Consider the following 15,022-nt stretch of genomic DNA (forward strand, 5'->3'; position numbering starts at 1 on the left):
TATGCGAAGGAGATGTGTCGCGCTGCATAAGCAAATGGTGGTCACACCAGATACTGACTGGTTTTCTGATCCACGGCCCTACCTTTTTTAAAAGGTATATGTGACCAACAGATGCATATCTGTATTCCCAGTCATGTGAAATCCATAGATTAAGGCCTAATGAATTTATTTCAATTGACTGATTTCCTTATATGAACTGTAACTCAGTAAAATATTTGAAACTGTTGCATGTTGCGTTTATATTTTTGTATATATATATTACTTTTAACATTCTAATGACTGCTACTATCTAGGTTAATGAGTTATTGATGAAGATATGGGTCACTCACCTGTCACTGCCGGTGGAGGTCAGTGCTCGTGCCTTTGGCTCTTCCTCAGTGGTCTTCTTGCTCATCTTCCTCTGTTTGACCGTGCTGCTGTCGGACTTACCGCTCGGCTCCTCGGTTAGGCCTGGGCAGGAGACACAGAAGACCATTCAGTAAGGAACATGACCATAACCACTCAGTAAGAACCGACCGTAACACAGCCATTCACTAAACCATTAGGAAGGAAGGAGCACATATCATTACAATCACAGTGGTTCCAATGCTGAGATGGTTCCAGTGGGTTAGAGCAGGTTATGGTGCTGGCAACACCAGGGTTGAAGGTTTAATTCCCACAAGGGAAACATATATTAAATACACTGAGTGTACAAAACATTGACACCTTTCCATGACATAGACTGACCAGGTGAATCCAGGTAAAAGCTATGATTCCTTATTGATGTCACCTGTTAAATCCACTTCAATCAGTGTAGATGAAGGGGAGGAGACAGGTTAAAGAAGGATTTTAAAGCCTTGAGACAATTGAGACATGGATTGTGTATGTGTGCCATTCAGAGGTTGAATGGAACAGGATATGCCTTTGAACAGGGTATGGTAGTAGGTGCCAGGCCCACCGGTTTGTGTCAAGAACTGCAACGCTGTTGGGTTTTTCACGCTCAACAGTTTCCCGTGTGTATCAAGAATGGTCCACCACCCAAAGGGCATCCAGCCAACTTGACACAACTGTGGGAAGCACTGGAGTCAACATGGGCCAGCATCCCTGTGGAATGCTTTCGACACCTTGTATAGTCCATGCCCTGACGAATTGAGGCTGTTCTGAGGGCAAAAATGGGGGGGGGGGGTGAAACTCAATATTAGGCAGGTGTTCCTAATGTTTTGTACACTCAGTGTTTACTGTATTGTCACCTGTAGGTGTCTTAGATAAAAACTTCATAAAATAGCTAAATGACCATGAACACGGTGATGGGCAAGAGGGGGTGACTACAACCAATTAAAATTGACTGTCTCATATTATTCAGTCCACTTAACTTTCTGAATGCCCTGTCAGATGTGTGTGTGTGTGTGTGTGTGTGTGTGTGTGTGTAGTCAGGGGTGTGTATGTACATTCCAGGTGTGTCACTCACCCAGCAGCTCCTTGCGGGTGCGGCTGGCAATCTCTTTGATCTCCATGCGGGACAGGGACAGGGTGTGTGAAGCACCCTGCATGAGGGGCCCCGCGGGGGCCACACACATGCTAGGGGCCTGGGCTGTCAGGCCCGTCACCACCTTGTTGACCAGCGGGGACTTGAGGGGCCTCTCGATGCTGCGGCCCACCAGGTTACTCAGGGGGATCTTGAAAATATGCTTACACTGTGCCTCACCTGGGAGAGGGAGAGGCGTAAGATAGGGGGAGAAAGAGAGAGAGAGAGAGCGAGTGACAGCGACAGGGGGCGATAGAGAGAAGGGTAGAGGAAGAACGGGTGGCAGTGATCAAATAAGAGGAACAGAGAGGGGGAGACAAGAAGCGAGAGGCACAGGGAGGGTGAGGATGGATGGAGAAGGAGCGATACAGAGAGAGGTATTGCAGTGAGAGAGAGACACATAATTTCAACATCAGGCAACTTCAGGTAATGAAGTTATGGAGACATGCTTAGACTGGTTAGTTTACCATGCACATGCACACACACACACACACACACACACACACACACACACACACACACACACACACACACACACACTAGAAGAATATGTGTGTAAGAACACATGAACATGAAAAACATGATCATGTCATGTTAAAATTAAGCCTCCTGTATCTAAACTGATTAATAACACTATACTCAGTGGCACATTGTGTGATCTCATTATGAATTCATCATCGTCGCCATATCAACACTCTGTAATATCATATGACCACTCAATTACAGCCATTTATGGCTATATATTAATTATTCATCATTTGGAATCAATAATTAAACAACTGTTTAAGTCAAATTAATTGGATGCTTAACATCTTCGTAACAGCACTGCATTCCGCCTCTCTAGTCTGCTGTATTACAGTCGTAGATACAACAGGGTTGGGTTCATTAGGCACCAAACGTACGGACTGAATCCAGGAGGGACTGCCTGGATTTGGCCAATAAGAACGATAGTTAGTTGATTTCCGTTGCAAAATGTTTTGTTACGTTTAGCCATAATGTACATGACCCAGCTGTATTGGTCTGCAATGCCTAATGTAACCACCAGGCGGCACCTTTATTTAACCAGGTAAGCCAGTTGAGAACAAGTTCTAATTTACAACTGCGACCTGGCCAAGATAAAGCAAAGCAGTGCGATAAAAACAACAAACACAGAGTTACATATGGAATAAACAAAACGTACAGTCAATAACACAATAGAAAATCTATATACAGTGTGTGCAAATGTATTAAGTTATGGAGGTAAGGCAATAAATAGGCCATAGTGCAAAATAATTACAATTTAGTATTAACACTGGAGTGATAGATATGCAGAAGATGATGTGCAAATAGAGATACTGGGGTGCAAATGAGCAAAATAAATAACAATGTAAATAACAATATGGGGATGAGGTAGTTGGGTGGGCTAATTACAGATGGGCTGTGTACAGGTGCAGTGATCGGTAACCTGCTCTGACAACTGATGCTTAAAGATAGTGAGGGAGATAAGTGTCTCCAGCTTCAGAGATTTTTTGCAGTTCGTTCCAGTCATTTGCAGCAGAGAACAGGAAGGAATGGCAGTCAAAGGAGGTGTTGGGTTTGGGGATGACCAGTGAGATATACCTGCTGGAACGCATACTACGGGTGGGTGTTGCTATGGTGACCAATGAGCTAAGATAAGGCAGGGATTTGCCTAGAAGTGATTTATAGATGACCTGGAGCCAGTGTGTTTGGCGACGAATATGTAGTGAGGGCCAGCCAACGAGAGCGTACAGGTCACAATGGTGGGTAGTATATGGGGCTTTGGTGACAAAACGGATGGCACTGTGATAGACTTCATCCAATTTGCTGAGTATAGTGTTGGAAGCTATTTTGTAAATGACATCGCCGAAGTCAAGGATCGGTAGGTTAGTCAGTTTTACGAGGGCATGTTTAGCAGCATGAGTGAAGGAGGCTTTGTTGCGAAACAGGAATATTCTAATGCAGCAAGAAAGGATGGCAACACTAACACTAACACGCAGCTATGTGACTGTCTGAATCAATGGGAGGCTGCACTGCACCAAACAGACTGCCGTTCTGAAATGTCACAGGGTCAGAAGTGAAGAAAGCAGCATTCTGGGAGACAGGGGGTCACTCATATTGTTATTACAGGTTCACCGACTCACTGTTACCGCTTTACCGGCCCTTCTCTCCCATAACAATACCAGACACACGGAATTGTTAATAATAAACTAAATAGATAGAAAATAATTATATCAAAACAAGCACGCAACCATCTGGGATATATAATCGCATGGATCTATATATCCCACATGCGTTTCTGCTCCAGGGTAAATTACCTAAAAATCTCACAAACTAACAAGAGATTTGAATGAACAAATTTACTGACATTAGTAATGACCAAAAGAGTACTGAATATTTGGATTGTTATGTTTTGTAACCTTCCAATCGTCCGATCAAAATGGGATATGATTCCATGATTTAACATGGTTCAGGATTGGTCGAATACTACCAGATGTAATTTGACTGTCCAATCCACACAGCATCCTGTATTCACATTTTACCTGATGTCAACAAATGTGATCTCAAACGGAGTAAATTCTCCACCAATGAAAAAGCACCTGTCCCCATAGAGCAGAAACGGCAGGCATAGGCGATTGGTTAGAGGATGGTATTTTTGTCAGCGCCCCGTCTTCCCTCCCCTCATCCCTCCATCCCCCCAGATTGTGGCACCTCTATTTGGACCACCACTCTGGATGGGAGAGGGGGCTTTGACAAAAGTTTCCATGGCGACAGTGAAATCTGTAAATCATGTCTTCTCCCCCCTCTCTCTCTCTCTTCAGTCTCCCTCTCTCAAACATTCTCACCTCTCTCACACGCATACCTTTCTGAATCTGCATCCCTCTCATGTGGTCCTCTGTAGCTCAACTGGTAGAGCATGGCGCTTGTAACGCCAGGGTAGTGGGTTCGATCCCCGGGACCACCCATACGTAAAAATGTATGCACACATGATTGTAAGTCGCTTTGGATAAAAGCGTCTGCTAAATGGCATATTATTATTATTATTATACTCTCTCCATCTCCATTTAATTTAATTTAATTTTAAACTGACTCACTCATTCTCTCACAATCTCTCTCCTCTTTAGAATGACAGAGAGGGGATGGGGAAGACAAATCATGTTCACTTAACATTCAACTGAGGTTCAGTCAAACATGCCGCTTCATATGTAAAAAAAAAAAGTGTGTTTTTTCTGTGCATGTTAGTAGGGCAGCACGTGCAGCTAGATGCAAAAACTGAAGAGGGAGGGATACATCACGAATGGCATCCTATTCCCTTTATCACACACCACTTTTGATGAAGGCCCACAAGGCTTTGGTCAAAAGTAGTGCACTCTATAAGGAATAAGGTGCCATTTGGGACAAACCCGAGGAGTAGTGGAAGACTCCTTGAAGTACCTTCGGCATCCTTAGACATGTACAGGGAAAGCTTGGTGCCATAGGGGATCCGTATAGAATCTGAACCAGGGATGAAGAAGAAGGTTATGCAATAGACACACTCAAACCGGTATGACAGAACACACACATTTAGTAGTGGTACCACCACCACCTCCAGAGCTGAAACGATCACTGTTACAGGGATGTGATTGGTTGTAGCAGTGTTCCAAGACTAGAGCCCAGTACAGGTCCAATGCCAAACTCTCGGCCCAAAATAGCACACCAGCACTCTGAAGTGTTAGTATGAGTGTGCATGTTTGTGTGAGTGTGCGCATGCATATGATGTGTCTGACACACTAGTTACTGCAGTTCCCTGAGGAATAGAGGTGAGGTGACCCGAAATGACACAAACACTCGGACTAACGTAAGTGTGTGTGAGTGTGTGTGTGTGTGTGTGTGTGAGTGCGCGTGCCTGTGTGTGTGTACCCATTTGAAGGACTGTGTGTTTCCGCCCCACTATGGACCTCAGTGGTCATTAGATTTAGCGTCTATGTCTGATGATTACTGCACGTCTCGTCCTTAGAGATAAAATACATTCTGTAATAAACACAAAGCTGTCGTCACCTCTATATCCCTCTCCCTCTCTCTGTCTGTCTCTCTCTGTCTCTCTCTCCCTCGCTCTCCCTCTATCTCCCTCTTTCTCTCTCCCCCTCTCTCTGTCTCTGTAATCACAGTAAATTACGTCCTTTTGTATCATTAAAAACGGTCCCCCCTGCACACACAGTGCATCATAAATATGTCCCATTGCAGACGACAGAAATATCAATTTAGAAGGACTGAGGGAAGAAGGAAGGATACCTTCATTGGAAAGAGAGTGGAAGGAGGGGAAAGAGAGGAGGAAGGGAGAGAGGAAGAGAGAGAAAGAGAGAGAGCGAGAGAGAGAGAGAGAGAGAGAAAGAGAAGAGGGTGATATTGAGATCCCTCCATCCTTGAGGGGAAACCCTGTCTTCATCTTGTGAGTTTTAGTTGGGGTCACAGAGACTGGGTGACTGCTGGTGGCTGGGTGGGTGTGATCACAGGTTCATGCACATTGACTGCTGTTCTCTGCTACTGTGTATGTGTCTGTGTGTGTGTGTGTGTGTGTGTGTGTGTGTGTGTGTGTGTGTGTGTGTGTGTGTGTGTATATATATATATGTGTATAGGGTATGTGTTTGTGTGAAAGATATCACACTCCACTGGGAATGTTCCAACCAAGATTCAGAGGTGGCGTTCCACCTCAAGCCATGGAGGAACTTTTCACAACTACAGCCTCAATTAAACTTCTCAACTGGGACAACAGCATAGAAACAACCAGAAAACTAATAAACTAGTAAATGAAAAACCCTTGCAAGGGTTTCACAGTGTGTGGGTTGATTTAGTTTTCTTCGTTTTTTATATCATATAAGGTCGCTTATATTATACATCATACTACGCCCCCCCACCCAACAATAACAAAGAAATAACAAAGAAAAAAAGAGCCTTATAGTCAACCAAGTAAACCAAGTCAACATAGTCAAAAACTCTTAGTCAACAAAGTGTGCATTTCCAATTGTGTTGTCGTACTATAACGTGATTGGTTGCTATGCGAGGCTTACCATCTCCGAGCGGCGAGGGAAACACAGGCATCTCGTAGCCTGTGGGCGTCTGTGGGGAACTCTGGGAACTGGTGTCCCGGGAGCTGCAGTTGGAAGCCGAGTTGACCGGAGCGGACGACACAAAGTAGATGTCCGACTGCGGGAGAAGGGGATGGAGGGATTGAAAGAAATGGAGAGGGGGAGAAAAAGTGGAGATGGGGAAAGATGAATAGAGGTAGACAGAGAGAAAGAGAGAGAGATAGAGAGCGAGATGGAGAGATAGAGAATGGAGAAAAAAAGAGAGGGAGATCAAGATAGAGATAGTATGAGAGAGGTGTTGGTTAGTGAAATAATGCCATCACCTGCTAACACAACATGATGATGTTGTATTTCATATTGCTAAATGGTACACTCTAGTCTGTGTACTGTATATCCCTCTGCTGTGTAAGAGATGCGTGTGTTGGATTGTTTTGATACAGTTTGTTGTCCCTGTTTGCAAAACAAATTTCCCTCCGGGTCAATAAAGATTGATTGAAATAAGATTGCTGGGACTCCTGTTTCTAAAAACACAAATACTCACGAACGGGTGCGCACATGCGCACACACGCATATACACGCCAGTTTATTAGGCACACCACCCCGTTCACGAAAATGGATCACTCCTACAGACAGTGAGTCACGTGGCCGTGGCTTGCTATATAAAGCAGGCAGACAGGCATCGAGGCATTCAGTTACTGTTCGTTCGATCGTTAGTGACTTTGAGCATGATATGATCGTCGGTGCCAGGCACGCCGGATCCAGTATCTCAGAAAACTCTGCCCTCCTGGGCTTTTCAAGCATGACAGTGTCTGGGATTTATCGAGAATGGTACGACAAACAAAAAACATCCAGTCAGCGGCAGTCCTGTGGGCGAAAAAAGCTAGTTGAAGGAGAATGGCAAGAATCGTGCAAGCTAATTCCATGGACCCATCCTGCCTGGTGTCAACGGTACACTCTTAGAAAAAAAGGTTCCAAAAGGGTTCTCTGCGGAGGGATAGGGTTCTACCAAATAGCGTTTTGATCTGAGGAACCCTTTTTGGAAGACAAGGGTTATTTGTAAGTCAAAGGGTTCTACCTAGAACCTTTAACATCCTAAGAACCGTTTTTGGAAGAAAGGGTTCTTTGATGATTCTTTGGATGGCAAGAAGGGTTCTACATAGAACCATATATCATTTTTCCCAGCATGTTGTTCCAGTGTAGATGATTGAGGTAGTCTCATTATTCAATTTCCCTACCCTGGCAGTCATTCTGAATGCAGGTTGAGGGTGATCAACAATTCCATAATAAAAAAATATATTTAAAAAATCCACTTGTTAGATATCTTTATTCTGGTTGGATTTCAATAGGATTTACACATCACTTTGCAAGCCAGCATAATGTGACTTGTAAACCTGGAGATTCCTAACAACATGTGTTAACGTATAACTAGGCCCTCAAAGAAAGGCCTTATGATATACAGTGCATTCGGAAAGTATTCAGAACCCTTGACTTTTTCCACATTTTGTGGTCTTCTTGGGTATGACGCTACAAGCTTGGCACACCTATATTTGGGGAGTTTCTCCCATTCTTCTCTGCAGATCCTCTCAAGCTCTGTCAGGTTGGATAAGGAGCGTCGCTGCACAGCTATTTTCAGGTCTCTCCAGAGATGTTAGATCGGGTTCAAGTCCAGGCTCTGGCTGTGCCACTCAAGGACATTCAGAGACTTGTCCCAAAGCCAATCCTGCGTTGTCTTGGCTGTGTGCTTAGGGTCATTGTCCTGTTGGAAGGTGAACCTTCACTCCAGTCTGAGGTCCTGAGCGCTCTGGAGCAGTGCTGCAGAGATGGTTGTCCTTCTGGAAGGTTCTCCCATCTCCACAGAGGAACTCTGGAGCTCTGTCAGAGTGACCATCGGGTTCTTGGTCACCTCCCTGACCAAGGCCCTTCTCCCTCGATTGCTAAGTTTGCCCGGGCGGCCAGCTCTAGGAAGAGTCTTGGTGGTTCCAAACTTCTTCCATTTAAGAATGATGGAGGCCATTGTGTTCTTGGGGACCTTCAATGCTGCAGAACATTTTTGGTACCCTTCCCCAGATCTGTGCCGCGACACAATCCTGTCTCGGAGCTCTACGGACAATTCCTTCGATCTCATGGCTTGGATTTTGCTCTGACATGCACTGTCAACTGTGGGACCTTATATAGACAGGTGTGTGCCTTTCCAAATCATGTCCAATAAATAGAATTTACCACAGGTGGTCTCCAATCAAGTTGCAGAAACATCTCAAGGATGATCAATGGAAACAGGATACACCTGAACTCAATTTCGAGTCTCATAGCAAAGGGTCTGAATACTTATGTAAATAAGGTATTTCTGTTTTGTATTTTTTATAAATGTGCTAAAATTTCTAAAAACCTGTTTTCGCTTTGTCATTATGGGTTATTATGTGTAGATTGATGAGGAAATACATGTATTTAATCCATTTTAGAATAAGGCTGTAACGTAACAAAATGTGGAAAAAGGTAAGGGGTCTGAATACTTTCCAAATGCACTGTATGTATTGTCACAAATATGTAATGTATTGTCATAAATAATACAATTTTAAAGGCTAATTAGGCTGGTGGGTCCTACCCGTTCATAGAGGGTTCTAGGAAGAACCCTCCAAAGATAAAAGGGTTCTCTGTAGAACCCTTCATAGACGGTTCTAGGAAGAACATTTTGATGATAAAATAATTATTGGTATAACCCTTCATTGAGGGTTCTAGGTAGAACCATTCATAGAGGATTTTCATAGAAAAAAAGAGTGTACAAGCTGGTGGCGGTGGTGTACTGCCGTCCAATCTGCAGCAACTGCGTGATGCCATCGTGTCAGCATGGACCAACATTCCTGTGGAACGTTTCCGACTTGTAGAATCCATGCCCCAAAGAATTCAGGCTGTTCTGGAAGCAAAAGGGGGTCCGACTCGGTACTAGATGGGTCTACCTAATAAACTAGCCACTGAGTGTACATGAACACATATACACAATTGTGCACACATTTTCATTACAATCATTATCATGATTGGACACTTCCACCTGTCAATCAGACTCACCCTTGAGGCAGTCAGCTGCAGCTCTGGCACCACAGCTGTATAGACCAGGTTACCGTTGACAACTAGCCGGATCTCAATGGAGTCAGTGGTAAAGGCCAGGATGTAGGGGAACGCACACACTGTAACACAACAACTTCCTGTTATATGGTTGATAAAGAATGCACGAACTGCAACACAACAACAAAAACAACAATAACTTCCTGCTATGGTTTTACAGTGGGCAGGACAACCAATGTGCATTTATACTCATAATATGCTCTACACAGCAGCATAAGAAAAAGTAAATTTACAGGCAGAACGGACAATCAAAAGTAGCAAGGAGTTCATGACAATGAAGTAATTATGATAAAAAGCACAGCATCAACATTCTGAAGACAGACACCTGGCTAAATGAAGTTGATAGGTTTGGATAAATGGTTAGGATATATGATAGATAATAGACAATAGGTAATGATAGTTTCTTAATTAATCCCAAGGGGACAATTGGTTTGTCAAAGCAGCATCACAGTACAAACACACACACACAAACATGCAGAAGAGAAACTGTAGCTTATGTCATATTCATTTAAATCAAAAAGTAATGTATCTTTAGCCGGACATTCTCTGCTTTCATCAGTCATCAGAAACAAACACACAGAAACACAGACACAGACAAACACACAGAAACACAGGCACAGACAAACACACAGAAACACAGACACAGACAAACACACTCGACGACCTAGCCTCAGTCGCCACCCGCTGCATGTTACCATGGCGACAGGGCTCAGGCCGGGGCCGACGGCTGGGCTGACCAAGGGAGGGAGGGAGCGGGGTGTGGGGAGGGGTGGGGCTGCTGGTTGCTATGGTTGCCAGTACTACTCACCGATGGCATTGGGCATCTGGTTCCAGCTGAAGTGGAAGTCAGAGGCGTTGGACTGGATCATGGGGGTGGAGCCGTTGAACGGACACACCTTCTTATAGGAACAGATATCTGTACAGCAGAGAGAGAGAGAGAGACAGAGAGAGAGAAGACATCTAATTTCAGTCGTTAAACCATGTCTACGTCCCAAATGGCACCTTATTCCCTTTATAGTGTACTACTTTTGACCAGAGCCCATAGGGTAGTATAGTATAGTAGAGTACTATAAAGGGAATGGGGTGTCATTTCAGACGCACCTTACGTATTTGTAAAGTAATCTTATAGGAACAGATATTTGGATGGTTGACGACAATGGATAATATACACTGAGTACACCAAACATTAGAAACACCTTCCTAATATCCTTCTTTAACCTGTCTCTTCCTAATATCCTTCTTTAACCTGTATCTTCCTAATATCCTTCTTTAACCTGTCTCTTCCTAATATCCTTCTTTAACCTGTCTCTTCCTAATATCCTTCTTTAACCTGTCTCTTCCTAATATCCTTCTTTAACCTGTCTCTTCCTAATATCCTTCTTTAACCTGTCTCTTCCTAATATCCTTCTTTAACCTGTCTCTTCCTAATATCCTTCTTTAACCTGTCTCCTCCCCTTCATCTACACTGATTGAAGTGGATTTAACAAGTGACATCAATAAGGGATCATAGCTTCCACCAGGATTCACCTGGTCAGTCTATCCTCAATGTATTTTATTATGTTACTGTATATTAGAATGTAGATATATTTTTATACTTTGATGTAAAATAAGGGATAAATGGAGACTCACAATTGTAACACAACAAAAGACCAGCCTCCCCATCCTCGTACACATCGATGGCTGCCACAAAGTTGACCTGCGCACACAGCAGAGAACAACACTGTATTGAATTTATTATATTCAATTATGAAGAAAAAACATACTGCATTTATTCTATTCAATTAACATTCATTGGCCCGTCTTCAACTTGTCTCCCCTCAACTGTAACTCTTCCCCAACATTGTTGAGCTCTCTTCTCAGTTAACCGACCAGGTACACTGAAGATAAATGGAAGGTAAATAAAAACATAAACGATGTTGGTTGGAGGCCTCACCCGGTTGGCGTCTACGTGGTGTAGCCTGTATGCGTCCCCGGTGCTCTCGTTGATCAGGTCAAACTGGTGTTTGTAGGCCACACAGATCATGTTGTCATTCTCCCCTGTAGGACCGTCCACCAAAGCCATCACCACTGGAGTTTCACACAGACATATCTCCTAGAGGAGAGGACGGCAGGTAGCCTAGCGGTTAAGAGCGTTGAGCCAGTTACCAAAGGGTTGCTGGTTTGATTCCCTGAGCCGACTAGGTGACAAATGTGCCCTTGAGCAATGCCCCTAATTGCTCCTGTAAGTCACTCTGGATAAGAGTGTCTGCTAAATGACTAAACTGTAATGGAGGGGGACTGGTCAGGAGGGTAGCGTTCATAGTGAGTGAGTCAGCGTGCATGTGTTTTTGGCTATGCGCCTCTCCTCATCCACTAGCCACCTTCCTTATTAAGTTTAGCTGAGGTGAACTGTCAACTCTAGGATAACATTATCTTGCTGTTCCACTATGGAAGGTTACTCTGGAATACTGATTGTTAAGTTGTTGAACTCATTCAATCATTCAAAATGGTTATGGTAAAGAACTACTGTGCACGATAGTGGAAAGTGTAGTCTGTGTGTTTCCGTGTAAACCGTGTGTGTGTCTGCTTGTGTGTACAGTTACCCGTATGTACTGGAACTGATCCACGGGCGAGTCGGTTGCGGCGGCGAGGGTGCCCATGCCATCGGGGCGGGGCTGCTTCCGGGTGATGAGGAGGAGCTTGTTTCTGATGGCCGCCACGATCCTCAACTCTGACCCGTGGTGGGTGTTGATTGAGTACAGGTGACACCCTGGGATAGGGGGAGTAGGGGAGGAGAGGGGGAGGATGAAGGGGAGAGAGAACGGGAGGATAGGGGTGAGAGAGAGAGAGAGAGAGAGAGAGAGAGAGAAAGCAAAATAAACAGAGAAAGAGAAATATGTTAGAGTGGTTAGTTGCGGTATGCAATTGAGGAATATAATTATTATTCGGAGCACATTCCTCTTCGAGTGCTAATGCTACCGCTCCTGCAATCTCCCTCTTTCCATCCCTCTGTTTTCCCTCTCTGTCTATTTCCCATTCATTGTCTAAGTAGTGCTTCTCCTCCCTGAGTGGCCTATTGGATCTGGTCTGGTCCTTACATATAGAAATGCAGCAGTTTCTATTCCTCTAGTCTCTTTTCTGAGACACACACACTTACTCATACTCACCCTTCCTCCCCCTCCCAAAACCACACCCCCACACACACACACACACACACACACACACACACACACACACACACACACACACACACACACACACACACACACACACACTCACACACACACACACCCACACCCACACCCACACACACACACACCCATGTAATGTTGTATTGGAGAGGCCATACAGTGTGTAGTAGGGGGAGTGTTGTCCTCTCCTCAGGGACTGTCCCACAGACCAGTGCTGTGGCTGTGGCCCGGGGCCGGATGCTCTACTCTACTACACCTCACTGAACTGGCACACTGCCTGGGAACGGGACCGTGCACTGAGTGTGTGTGTGTTTTTGGACAAGTGGGGACATTTCGCCGGTCCTCCACAAAGAAAAAGGCTATTTTAGGCTTAGGTTTAGGGTTACAACTAGGGTCAGGGGTTAGGTTTAGGAGTTAGGGGTTAAGATTAGGGTTAGGTTTAGGTTTTAGGGAAAATAGGATTTTGAATGGGAATCAATTGTTTGGTCCCCACAAGGATAGTAAAACAAACATGTGTGTGTGTGTGCGTGAGTATGCATGCATGTGTGTGTGTACCTTTGGTCTTCTCCAGTTTGTTCTCTCGGCTGTCACACTTGGTGCGGACCAGCTGCCTCTCCTCCAGGCCTCTCTTGAGCATGCTCAGTCTGAACACATAGAGACGCGCATCCTTCCCTGGAAACAACAACAACACATCTTCAAAAAATCAATTTATTACATTTTTTATGTTGTTTTCCCCTTTTCTGTAATCGCAACAAATAATCTGCTCAGACCCCAACCAAGGATTATCAAAAGCCGCGCTATATATTCTCGGACAACCCAAAGGTTCCTAGATGCCCTTCCAGACTCCCTCCACCTACCCAAGGACGTCGGAGTACAAAAATCAGTTAACTACCTAACCGAGGATCTAAACTTAACCTTGCGTGATAGCCTAGATGCACTCGCACCTCTAAAAACAAAAAACATTTGTCACAAGAAATTAGCTCCCTGGTATACAGAAAATACCCGAGCCCTGAAGCAAGCTTTCCTGCCTTCCTGAAGACAAATAATGTATACGAAACACTCCAGTCTGGTTTTAGACCCCGTCATAGAACTGACACTGCACTTGTGAAGGTGGTAAATGACCTTTTAATGGCGTCAGACCAAGGCTCTGCATCTGTCCTTGTGGTCCTAGACCTTAGGGATGCTTTTGACACCATCGATCACCACATTCTTTTGGAGAGATTGGAAACCCTAATTGGTCTTGCCTGGTTTAGATCTTATCTGTCGGAAAGACATCAGTTCGTCTCGGTGGATGGTTTGTCCTCTGACAAATCAATGTTAAGTTTAGGTGTTCCTCAAGGTTCCGTTTTAGGACCACTATCATTTTCACTATATATTCTACCTCTTGGTGATGTCATTCGGAAACACAATGACAATTTTCACTGCTATGTTAACGACACACAGCTAGCTGTACATTTCGATGAAACATGGTGAAGCCCCAAAATTGCCTACCCTGGAAGCCTGTGTTTCAGACATAGGTTAGTCTGGCCCAGGGGTGCAAAGGTGAACGGCAATGCACTGGAATGACGAACCACCCTTGCTGTCTCAGCCTGGCCGGCTCCCCTCTCTCCACTGGGATTCTCTGCCTCTGACCCTATTTTTATTTATTTATTTATTTATTTCACCTTTATTTAACCAGGTAAGCCAGTTGAGAACAAGTTCTCATTTACAACTGCGACCTGGTCAAGATAAAACAAAGCAGTGCGATAAAAACAACAACACAGAGTTACATATGGGGTAAAAAAACATAAAGTCAAAAAATACAACAGAAAATATATATACAGTGTGGGCAAATGTAGCAAGTTATGGAGGTAAGGCAATAAATAGGCTATAGTGCAAAATAATTACAATTAGTATTAACACTGGAATGCTAGATGTGCAAGAGATGATGTGCAAGTAGAGATACTGGGGTGCAAAAGAGCAAAATAAATAACAATATAGGGATGAGGTAGTTGGGTGGGCTAATTTCAGATGGGCTGTGTACAGGTGCAGTGATCGGTAAGGTGCTCTGACAACTGATGCTTAAAGTTAGTGAGGGAGATAAGAGTCTCCAGCTTCAGAGATTTTTGCAATTCGTTCCAGTCATTGGCAGCAGAGAACTGGAAGGAATGGCGGCCAAAGGAGGT

The 15,022-nt window shown here is 44.3% G+C and overlaps 1 protein-coding gene across 7 annotated transcripts in view; it reads right to left on the minus strand.

Annotated features, from left to right (window-relative positions):
* The window catches only part of LOC121541442 (GTPase-activating Rap/Ran-GAP domain-like protein 3), a 168,338-nt gene that overhangs the window by 4,168 nt on the left and 149,148 nt on the right, over positions 1 to 15,022 (minus strand). For 5 of the 7 annotated variants that reach the window (XM_041850448.1, XM_041850446.1, XM_041850447.2 and 2 more), the window contains exons 21-30: positions 13,413 to 13,529; positions 12,270 to 12,436; positions 11,621 to 11,779; positions 11,317 to 11,383; positions 10,496 to 10,603; positions 9,631 to 9,749; positions 6,550 to 6,685; positions 4,937 to 4,996; positions 1,448 to 1,684; positions 330 to 450 (exon numbers count right to left, since the gene is read on the minus strand). In XM_041850448.1, the coding sequence (XP_041706382.1) occupies positions 330 to 450; positions 1,448 to 1,684; positions 4,937 to 4,996; positions 6,550 to 6,685; positions 9,631 to 9,749; positions 10,496 to 10,603; positions 11,317 to 11,383; positions 11,621 to 11,779; positions 12,270 to 12,436; positions 13,413 to 13,529 (1,291 nt within the window). The remainder of the gene's footprint in view (positions 1 to 329; positions 451 to 1,447; positions 1,685 to 4,936; positions 4,997 to 6,549; positions 6,686 to 9,630; positions 9,750 to 10,495; positions 10,604 to 11,316; positions 11,384 to 11,620; positions 11,780 to 12,269; positions 12,437 to 13,412; positions 13,530 to 15,022) is intronic. The other 2 variants (XM_041850451.1, XM_041850449.2) reach the window with 1 other exon arrangement.

This window comes from Coregonus clupeaformis, chromosome 27 (assembly GCF_020615455.1).
Source record: "Coregonus clupeaformis isolate EN_2021a chromosome 27, ASM2061545v1, whole genome shotgun sequence".
Taxonomy (NCBI): domain Eukaryota; kingdom Metazoa; phylum Chordata; class Actinopteri; order Salmoniformes; family Salmonidae; genus Coregonus; species Coregonus clupeaformis.